At 46.4% G+C, this 10,106-nt stretch overlaps 1 protein-coding gene across 2 annotated transcripts; it reads right to left on the bottom strand.

Moving 5' to 3' along the window:
* Positions 1-2,676: 2,676 nt before the first annotated feature.
* Positions 2,677-6,102, bottom strand: SLC25A44 (solute carrier family 25, member 44). Of its 2 annotated transcripts, none has more exons than XM_010291596.1 (3): positions 5,481-6,102; positions 3,419-3,546; positions 2,677-2,868 (listed from the first exon to the last, which is right to left on the bottom strand). In XM_010291596.1, exons 1-3 carry the CDS (start codon positions 6,100-6,102, stop codon positions 2,677-2,679), a joined length of 942 nt encoding a protein of 313 aa, XP_010289898.1. The 2 variants fall into 2 exon arrangements, with proteins under 2 accessions (XP_010289898.1, XP_010289897.1); XM_010291595.1 differs by having other exon boundaries at positions 3,419-3,585.
* Between the last annotated feature and the right edge of the window lie 4,004 nt (positions 6,103-10,106).

Below are 10,106 nucleotides of genomic sequence, written 5' to 3' on the forward strand. Positions count from 1 at the left end.
CGCACGGAATCGCTTAAGCGTTAAAAAAAAAAAGTTATAAAAATCTCAGGGGGCTGAAATGCTTCATCTGCCACATCACGGCAGGAAACAGCGAGCTAGCCCCTAAAGCAGAGTGATAAATATAATAAACCATCCCTCTCTTGAGACGCCCCTGGGAGCCCCCACCCGAGTCCACTCACACGCTGGCTAATATACTCATTTAACGAAATAAAACAATGAAGCCCGAAGAATTGAAAGAGGGAATAATAATCCAAGTTCAGCAGAGAAAGAGAGGGAAAAAGCAACAGATCTCATACATTTTTCCCTTGTCAAGACACTGCTTGCAAGAGCTAACCACGGTTTGTAAAAGAGGACCTGGGCTGGCAAATAATCTATGGTTTCAGGTACCTACCCGTGCTTTAGCATGTTTTTTCTGGTTTGTTCGGCTTTGCACGCAGTCACTGTCATCGTTTTTTTAGGCAGTCTCAGCTGGTCAGGTCCCTCCTAGTGCTACTCAGAAGGCAAAGCGTTAAAAAGCAGCAAGCACGGTTGTGAAACGACAGAAACTGGCAGACCCCCTTGACTCTCTCACCAAGACTAGCGCGCTTTTACACTCAGGTGTCAAACTGAAGGTTTCTGAAGTTTATTAGTTGTCAAGAACTTTGCTGGTTAAGAGAGAAATATTAAACTTGAGAGCATCTCCCTACATTCCTGCTGTCTGCCGCTTCCACGACACACACCAAGACTTACCCTGCTAGTAATCAGCAGAGGTTGATCATTATTATTTCTTTTAGTACTGGTATTACTACTGCCTTTGTGTGAGAACCGGGCTACCATATGCTCGGGCTACTTCCTTGCAATCTTGCAATGCTGCTGTTCCACTTTTTAGAGCAGAATCTGCTACTGCAGAAAGGGCTGATTGGTGTCGTCTTTTAAAACAACAAAAATGTGACAGAAGAGCAGCTTGCAGAACACACTGCTCGAACAGCTCTGTCAGTGGCTCAGGCATACATCACCTTATTTAATGCTGCAGATAACAAAGGTGGGATTAAAAGGCCTTTGATGACTCATCTACAACCCCATTAAAGAGTACTGTGTCTTATAACCAAGTTCTGCCCTTAAACAGCATCTGCCTGTACTTGTTCCACCTCCAGCAGAAACTGTGGCACATCCAGCCTCTGCATGGGCTGAACTGCAGACGTCAGGATAAAGACAAGAGCCGCACTTAGCCAAGTCCCCGGTGAAAAGACAGCAAAGAGCCTGGCAGCAGCCACAGTTTGGCAGGATCAGCACTACGACCAAGAATTCCTTGTTACGGCAGTGAGATGAACAGAGGCGGCGATATTCATCTGTTATTTGGAGGTGTATCTCTCACCTCTCAGACATACAACTAACTGGGATGAGCACCATGCGTGGGCCGGCATCACGAGAGGCAAATCTCAAATACTGAGACCAGCAGAGCGAAGTCAAACAAATCCCTTCGTTATTCCTCCTCCCCAAAGAAAAGCCTCTTGCTTCATCACTCAATTGCAAGTTTTCATCTGGTAAAAAACACAGACCATAGCTTAAGATTTTGATCCAGCAAGAGTGTGCAAAGAATCGTCCTTGCCCTTCCCCAAACAGGATAAGCAGGATTTAAACTTACAAAGTATTAGTGAACCATTACTTCTTATTCAATATGAACATGCCAATCAGGTTTGAACTGGATCAAAAGCCAGTACAAGCTTTTTTTTCCTTCCCCACCTCACATCCAGTTGTAGCTCAAATCACATTCAGTTCTCAGCTCGGCTGCTGGCAGCACAGCAATCTGACACTTCCAAACTCTGCATTTGTTTGTGCTTAAACTAAAGATGGGAAGTGGCAGCAGCCACCCTGAACATGCAGTATTGACACTCACATTGAACAAGGCCACAGAACAACCACTCAGTCCCCCAGAAATAAGAATAAGCTTCCCTAAAATAATAATAAAAAATTAAGTAACAACAGATTAAAAACACAGGTTAGGTGTCAAAATTGCCATCAGCTAATTACAAACAGCCAACTCAACTCTTAACTCGCCTATCAGCCAGCTTGCTGTTTGCAGGATGAGAGATAGGAAACATTTTCCAAGAACATACAAAAAAAAGGTATGTACAGATCTATCCAAAACGCAGTAAGTAAGGTCTTAAGTAGTTCCAGGTTACTCTTGTCTCACACCTTCTACAAATAAATGTGGGTGATTGAAGAAATTTACTTGACTATTCTCTTCTTCCAGCTTCCCACAGTACAACTGCAATCAGCACCAGACCCAACAGAGGGCTCTGCTGCAGTCTGTTAAGACTCCCCTCCTCAGAAGTTTGGCAAAGTTTAAAATAATTTAAAGAATGAACTGGCTTTTTGCTTCGGCCAGTAAGTCTTTAATTTAAAAAAACGGAATTAAGAACTTGCCAGGATGTGTTCACACAGCTGGCTGCTCTTGAATGAACCGTCACAGGCAAACGGCATTGCCAAAGGTCACATTTTGATGGTTTTAAGCAGAAACAGCAGCAGAGCATTGTATTACAATCAAATCTAAAGAGGTCAATTGCAGTTGCTCTTGCTTCTGCCTTGTACTATGAAACCAGCTAGAGACGGCAGCTGCCTTTCCTCCTGAGCTTTCAACCGTGACGGTCCAAATTCAGACTGTTCAAAAGAAGGTTTGTCTTCCACCAGCTGCCTCTACCAGTGTCTTGAATCCACCAGCTCCGGGCGGAGGCTCAGCTTCTTCAGAGTTTCATACCCCACCACAATGACGATGGTGGAAGGAGTGGCTGAGATGATGCGGGCAGAGAGGCCTTTAGTCAGGCCCCAGGGACCTTCCTCTGCCATGAGCTGTTTGAAGGTGAGGACGATGGAGCTCTTGCCTTCCACCTGCAAAGCCAGAACAAATATTCAGAGCTGACAGACTCCAGGCTGAGCTGCTCTGGGGTCCTTCTCCAACTGAAGACTCTAAAGCCTACAGATCAGCCAGTCCAATAACCTTGATCTAGTCTTCAGAACTCCCCGAGGTGTGAAAAAAAAAAAGCAAGAAGTCCTAAAGAGGCAGCAGTAAGTGGAATTCTTAGACCTGTCTCCTCATTCCATCCATCTGCCCCCATCTAGAAGGGGCTGGATCAATACAACAGCTCAAGTCTCACTAAAACTGACACTGCTAGAAGGACCTCTCCTTTTCTGAAGGATGCCAGGTGCATCATTTGAGCAGTCCAGGTAGGCGAAGCTAGCCTTGCTGCCTGAGCTGCCTCCTATTAATGTCAACTGCAAATTAAGCAGTACGATATCTAGGACAAAACAACCTACGAACAGAGAGAGAAGGGGAACCGTTTACCTGAAGCCACAGAGATCAAAGAGCTGAGACCTAACCCCACCCCTGCGTCATGCTGTTGTTGCAGACAGACACGCCAAGCAGGCTGAGCTCACTTACCTGAACCCGAGCCCTGATGACATCCATGGGGTTGGTGAGCGTGGAAGCTGTTGCAGCTGCAAGTGGCCCCGATATAGCTTGCAGGAGGAGATGGGGACAGTCTTTAGGAGTCAAGCTAGAAAGCTGTTCTGGGAATGGGAGAGAGTAAAGTTTCAGACGAGCAACTCCTTATCATTTTCAGTTTCATAACTCCACCTGCTAATTTGGACTGATTTGCAGTGAGCAGAATCCCCGATTTACAACCTCTCATCTCCTCCCACAGCATGTTGAAGTGGTGCTTTCTACATCAAACAGAAAGTTTGCAAAGCACAGGGAACAAGCCCCGGCAGCTCAGTGCTCCAGCATACAGCCTGATCAGCTCAAACACAGGCTCTCAGGCCTGCTGGGGCAAACAGGGCAGGATAAGCTTGTATGTCCCCAAAATGGAGCATGGAAACATTCACCCCACTTTAGAAGGCATGGGGGAAGCCTTTAGACAAGGCTATCAGAAGTTGTCTGCAGAGATTCACATGGATCCAGAAAGCTGTCACTACCAGCAACCACACTGTCCAAGAGATAGCCACATGGTATGCTGCTGTGGGATCTCTAAGGAGTAAAGCGCTATGTGCTGATCAACCCAGGGATTTCCTCATTCTGCTCCTACTACTGGGCAAACAGGATTTGAATCTCCCACACTTCTACTGGTTAAAGTTGCATGAAAGACCGTCCAAAAGACGTCGTGGCTGTGTCTATCTGGCAAGAGGGAAGGAAGCTGCTCTGTTCGTGACCCAGAGCGCTGATCTGAATCACTGCCAGCAGTGAATTTGAACCCCGAGAAGGTTCCCTGCTGCTGCCAGCCAAGACCACCACACTATCCAGGGACTACAAAAGGCAGCCAAAGTAGAGATGTACTGACAGCCGGGGCTTACGTTTAGCATCATCCTGATTTCCGCTGCAGAAGACTAGCAAGGAGAGCAAACATCCGAAAGAGGCAAGCTCTGTTGTCTCCGTATCAACTTGCTTGTTCTTAGATGTCCACTTTTGAACCTTTTTGGCACGGAAGTCTTAGCATTAAAAACTGTTGACATGGACAGTGAAGGGAGCGCTCCCCAAAAGTTCAGACTGGACCAACATACCAAGCTGCTGTTGCCATTTAAACGTGGCACGGATGCATAACCAATGCTCCCCACTGTTACCAGAATGCTCCCACTCTGAAAAGCAAACTAGACATTTGAGACACCTGTATTTTTTAAAAGCAGGTGATTTCCAAGATATACTTTAAGCCCAGTACAGTGAAATCTAAGCCTTTCATTATCATCACTTTTAGACTAGTATTTACCTAATAGCAACCTGCCTATGCAAAGCCGCATGACAAATCCAAAGGATTACTGGGCAGGGGGGAGAATAAATCTTAGCTGGCCAATATCTTTAGTATTTGGGAACACCCTGAGGATTACCAGAGCTGAACTGGGGAGAGAGAACATACCGTTAAGTGTAGTTTTACATCCAAGGCTTGGTGCCAGTTTTAAAGCTATGGAAACTGAAGTATGATCTTAAGACACAAAACCGTGGAAGATTTGGCCTTTGTCTCTCCCTGTTGTTTGGTTTTGCTATGAAATTTGTGGCTCTAGAAGTCTTTTTGCCGTATAGGAGACTCCCGAGTCCACGTGGACTGAAAGGTGAATTATACTTACATGTGGCTTCAAAACTCTGCCCAGTGCCAGACAGCAGCCTTCCTCACTTCCATGCAGAAAACAAGCATTATTTGGGATTAGCGGAAGTGAAAGTTAAAGCAGACGTATCAAGTCCCTCTTGCCTAGAGCCATCCAGTTTTAAGGCCTCTAGCGCTCAGAACCCTACTCTTGAACTCCGCATTGAAAACAATGCTGCTCTGTGAAACTTCCACCCAAAACCTGCAGAATTTGTTTAAATTGGATACAGGTATTTGTTTCAAGACAAGTTCTGCTCCCACCCAAAATCAAAGAGAGAAAGCAAATCATGCTGGGTCCACGGTTTCAGACTCGATCTGAGGGTCTTCTAGGTCTGCTGGGATAAGATACATTCAAAGTCTCCTTTCACTTACCGGCATAGAAGTGGTAGAAGGGCCACCAGACTGCACTGTTAGGAATGTAGGTGAGCAGTGAGGCCACATAGCCCCTGTAGAAGCCTCTAAAGCCATCGGCCCTGAAAATCTGTACAATGATATCCTTGGTTTGGCCAAAGACCAACATCCGCTTCCCATCTTGGTTCTGCACCGTAAACCTGCCCATGCTTTCCCCCTTCCTCTGCATCATGAGATGCTGGGAGATCACATCGATGGGCACTGTGATGCTCTGGGCCACCAGGGAGGCTGAGCCACCTGCCACCAGAGACTTCACAGCATTGTTGTTGTTGTACCGTGACACGTACTTTCGAGTGAGCTCATATGTTGTCACATAGCACTGTCCAGAGATCAGGGTGAAAGTGTTGACCAAAAAGCCACGGTAGAGCCCAACCGTCCCTTCTGTCCGCAGGATTTTCACAAAAGCATCAAAAGTCCCATTGTATAGGCTCTTGCCCTTTTGAACCTGCAACCGTGTCCGGATGAGTGTGAAAGGATAAACGCTCACCCGGATCATCATAGTCATGCAAATCCCAAACACATAGAATTTCCTTTTGTCCAGGTGCTCCCACTCAATGATAGGGATGTTGCGTTTGTCCTCCATGACTCCTCGGAGTGGGGTAGGAGAGGTGGTATGCCCCCAATCTACCTCAAAAGTACAGAGCAGATCCAGGCTCAGCCCTCCTATCTTGACTGACTAGATTGGAAGTGCTGGCATCTGAAACGAGAGACACTTTCAGTAGCTGACGAAGCACCTTACGTTAGCTAAAGCAACCTACGTCATCTAACTTTGCTGATTTTCCTGAAGTACACAGCGAGCCCTTGCAGAGACCATCCTGCTGGCAGAGCGGTGGGACTGTAACCTCAGGAAGCAGGGCTGTATCACGTGGTTGATGGCAGCACCTTCTGATGTCACCGTAGCTATTTGTTAAGCTCTAAAAGCAGTCTGCACACATGGCAGTTCTCACTACAGTCCAGACCACTCTCCTGCAAAGCAAAGCTTGCCAGACTTTGCAAAGCAGTCTGAGATCCACAGAGGAAGAGCACTGCTCAAACAGCAAGCACTACCTTTTAACGAACACATGGAAATACGGCTTGTCAACCAAAGCAGCTTCTCCCCATCATTCCGGGTTTGTGATGCTCCAAGATGTCAGGATGTCACTTTTCATTTCCAGGCCCTGTACAAAGAAGGAAGCGACAAGTCTCCATTGGTGTTCCCAGATTCCCTGCACAAATTAGACAAGTTTTTCTGGGTATTTCCATTTTGACGTTCCTAAACTGGAGGGTGACGCAAGCCAGGGAAAGGGGAGGAGAAGGTCACGAAAAGAGCAGCAACAATGGGAGAACAAGGCAAATGCAAACAGCCACGTAGAGTCTCCATGTTGATGACCAAGACCCTGAAAAGAAAGGGTTAAAAATCACAGCCTGGGGATCTCTCGGTTGACCAGTGCCTAACTGCGCTTTTCAGAAGGTGAACAAAGTTCATCCTCACTTCCAATACCGCATCGTCGCTTCTGGTATGATAACACTCACAAACCTGCCATCCTTCCAATTTTGGCAGCGTTCAGAATACCAGGAACCGACCCCTCCTGAGCCTGGCTCCTGCCCCTGATGCACTGTCACTGCATCTCATCCCGCAGGCAGACACATCCTGGGGGTCACCAACGACTGCTTCCCCAGGACAAGACTCTCAGGAGTTCCACGCGTCTCCCTTTTGGCTGTAACTTGCTCTAAATTGGTGCATGATTAACCAAGCCTGGAATAAGCTAACGTCCTTGCAGGGCCAGGCACATACAAGCAAAAAGAGAAGAGCATCTCAATGAATCAACCCAACATGAAACTGATTATTTCACTGACCACAAGGACTTTCTTTCTGTACCAAAAAAAGCCTACAGGTCTTCAGGAACAGCAGACTGCTAAATTATTAGAAAAGGCTTGACTGCAGCTGCATCACAGCTTGTATTCCAGCCTCTGGCAAATGGGTGTGGGAAGTCTGTGCACAGGCGCAAGCTGAACCGTTGGAGAGCAGAGCAACACCAAGTAGCTCCACTTGCAAATGCAGAAACTGGAACAAGTGTGCCAAAACCAGAAATCTGAACACAGATTCACTTTCGATCTAGACCGAGTGCGAACCCAAATTTACGATGAAATGCAGTCAACACCATACACCAATTTGGGGGCTATTTTACGTTATCAGTGTAATGAAGAAAGGCCATAGCATAAATGTCTCCAAACTGCAGGGTTCATGAAGTCAAGGCTCAAACAGTCAAGAGCCATTTGGTTAGAAATGCAGTAACAAACACCTGATAATTATTTACTTCTGGCACAGAGAAGAAATTATGATTATGAAATTGGGGGGGTAGGGGAGTGCTATTAACAGACCATTTCATTGCCTATTTGCCAACAAAATATTTGCTTAACCTCAGTAAACAGCGTTACAGGCTGCCATGGCTTCTGCTGATGGACAGTGAAGTTAAAAATACCCAAGGGCATCCGGGTCCAACAGGGAGGGTGGGGGAAACCCTATTTTACCTAGTACAAAGAAAACTACACTTCATTGTTACAGTCAATTGATGTATCTCGGTTACACGTACCTTGACGTATCAAGGTAACGTGTAACAAATACCATGGCTTGTCCGAAACAAAAGTTGTATTGCTTTAACTATAATTACAGTATTACTAGTTCACTCATACAGGCATAATTAGACAGCATACAGCTTCCTCCACAGGAATTATCTGCACACAGCACCTACTAAAACATTATTTTCTTCTTGTTAGGAGTCCCGCTAGCTTAATATTTTATAAAAAAATAAAATAACAAAGTCTAGCCAATGCAATTTCCTGGTGAAGCCTGAGGATTTAGTCCATACTCCAAATTCCTCTGCCACCCAAAAACTGAACCATATGCAACAGAGCTCCCCACATGGAAGGTAAAGTGTACATGCTAAGAAAAATGCTCATGCTGCAATAAGGAAAACAAATAAATAATAATTTTAAAAGTATCCTTGATTTTTATTTAGTTTTATGTGCTACAGTGCTTTGTTTTTAGAATTTTAGCCAGAACTTCCTTGGGGAAATAACTATACTTGCTTTGGACTCTTACTAATAACTACTTTCATTCAGGATCTAAATTAGAAAGACAATATCACCCCAATCCCAGGGCCCGCAAGCAATCAAAGCCTTACGTGAGTTCCTCCTGTGGGGAGGTGAAGAGGAAAGGCATCCTGGTATCACCAGGGATGCTTCGATTTGACCACTACAGCCACAATTCTTGCTCTGCCAAGACCACAGTTTCGCTCGGAGCATTTCTTCTTTCAGAAATTAAACATAGGGCCTTGCTCAGAGCAGCGATCCTGTTGCATCCAGTTTCAGTAACTATTTGATGATCTTTCAAGTAATTTGTGGGAGATCGATATAAAAGTAATTGCTAAATCTCAAAAGAACTGCCCTGACCTCCAAACCAAAATACAACAGCTTCCCTCCCAGGTCACAGAGGCATTCTGTACCTCAACACTTGAACAGTTTCTGTGCCAAAAGTACACTTCAACAGATCTATACAGACGGTGCCTTCTTACCATGAATAGAAAAGCATTTCTTTAATTTCTGCCCAGAAATTAAAGCAGAGGACTACCAAGCAGACTGTACATGTTTCTGTTCTCTCGCTAATTTGTGGTATGACCTACAGGACACAGCTTCAGTCTTCTAAACACCGACCGCAACTTAATACGAACCCTCCCACAAGTTATCTCCTTTCTAACGCAGGCCCATCAATCTGCTCCTCAAACCATTTTTGCTGCAGCTGTATCTGAATATGATTCTTTGCCAAATAAAGACAGCGCCTTTGTGTACCCCTGGCCAAGGATGTCTCCTGCTCAGAATACTAATGCCTTAGCACGACGGCCTGGGAACCATCCAGAAGCAGGCAGTGAGGCGGCCTCTCCAAGCCCCAACCGCTATATGCGGTTGCCTGTGGAGATTGTCTCAAGTGGGAAAGCGCAAGATCAAACAAACCCACAACAAGTCTCTCAAATTTGAAGCCTTTTATCTGTGCCACGCTATGCCAAACCTGGTCTAAGTAGGCAGCTCCGTTTTCAAAATCTTTACCATTGTACTCCTTAAATTTACCCCAGGATGGAAGCAGATATACAAACAGCCTCACTGAAGATCTGCAGTTCCTCCATGAGCAGCTGTCTCTCTGTAAACGATGAGGCAGAGACACTCTAAGGGCAGCACTTCCCAACACGCCCACAGCCTCATGCTGCCTTCCCGCACCTCCCATGCGCAGAGGCTGGGAAGCTGGCGCAGCAAGCCACCCTCCTACCTCATAGGTAAAGCCATCGGCACTTATGTTTGGCCAGACAAAAAAAAAAACACAACGTGCTCCAAAGGCGGCGAACATGTGCAAAGTTTGGCACAGGACCCGCTCAAGGTCACCGAGAGGATTAGCAGTTGTGCAGACCAGAAGCCTCCCCCAGCACGGCGGGCTCATGTCGCGGGCACAGCCCCCTCGCTCCCCCACGCAGCTTCGGTTCCCGCAGCCCCGGAGGCGCAGGGGATCCCCCCTTCCCCGCCTGCCCCCCGGCTCCTCAACGGCGCAGCACCCACCTC

Source organism: Phaethon lepturus, unplaced genomic scaffold, assembly GCF_000687285.1.
Source record: "Phaethon lepturus isolate BGI_N335 unplaced genomic scaffold, ASM68728v1 scaffold55317, whole genome shotgun sequence".
NCBI classification, from domain to species: Eukaryota; Metazoa; Chordata; class Aves; order Phaethontiformes; family Phaethontidae; genus Phaethon; species Phaethon lepturus.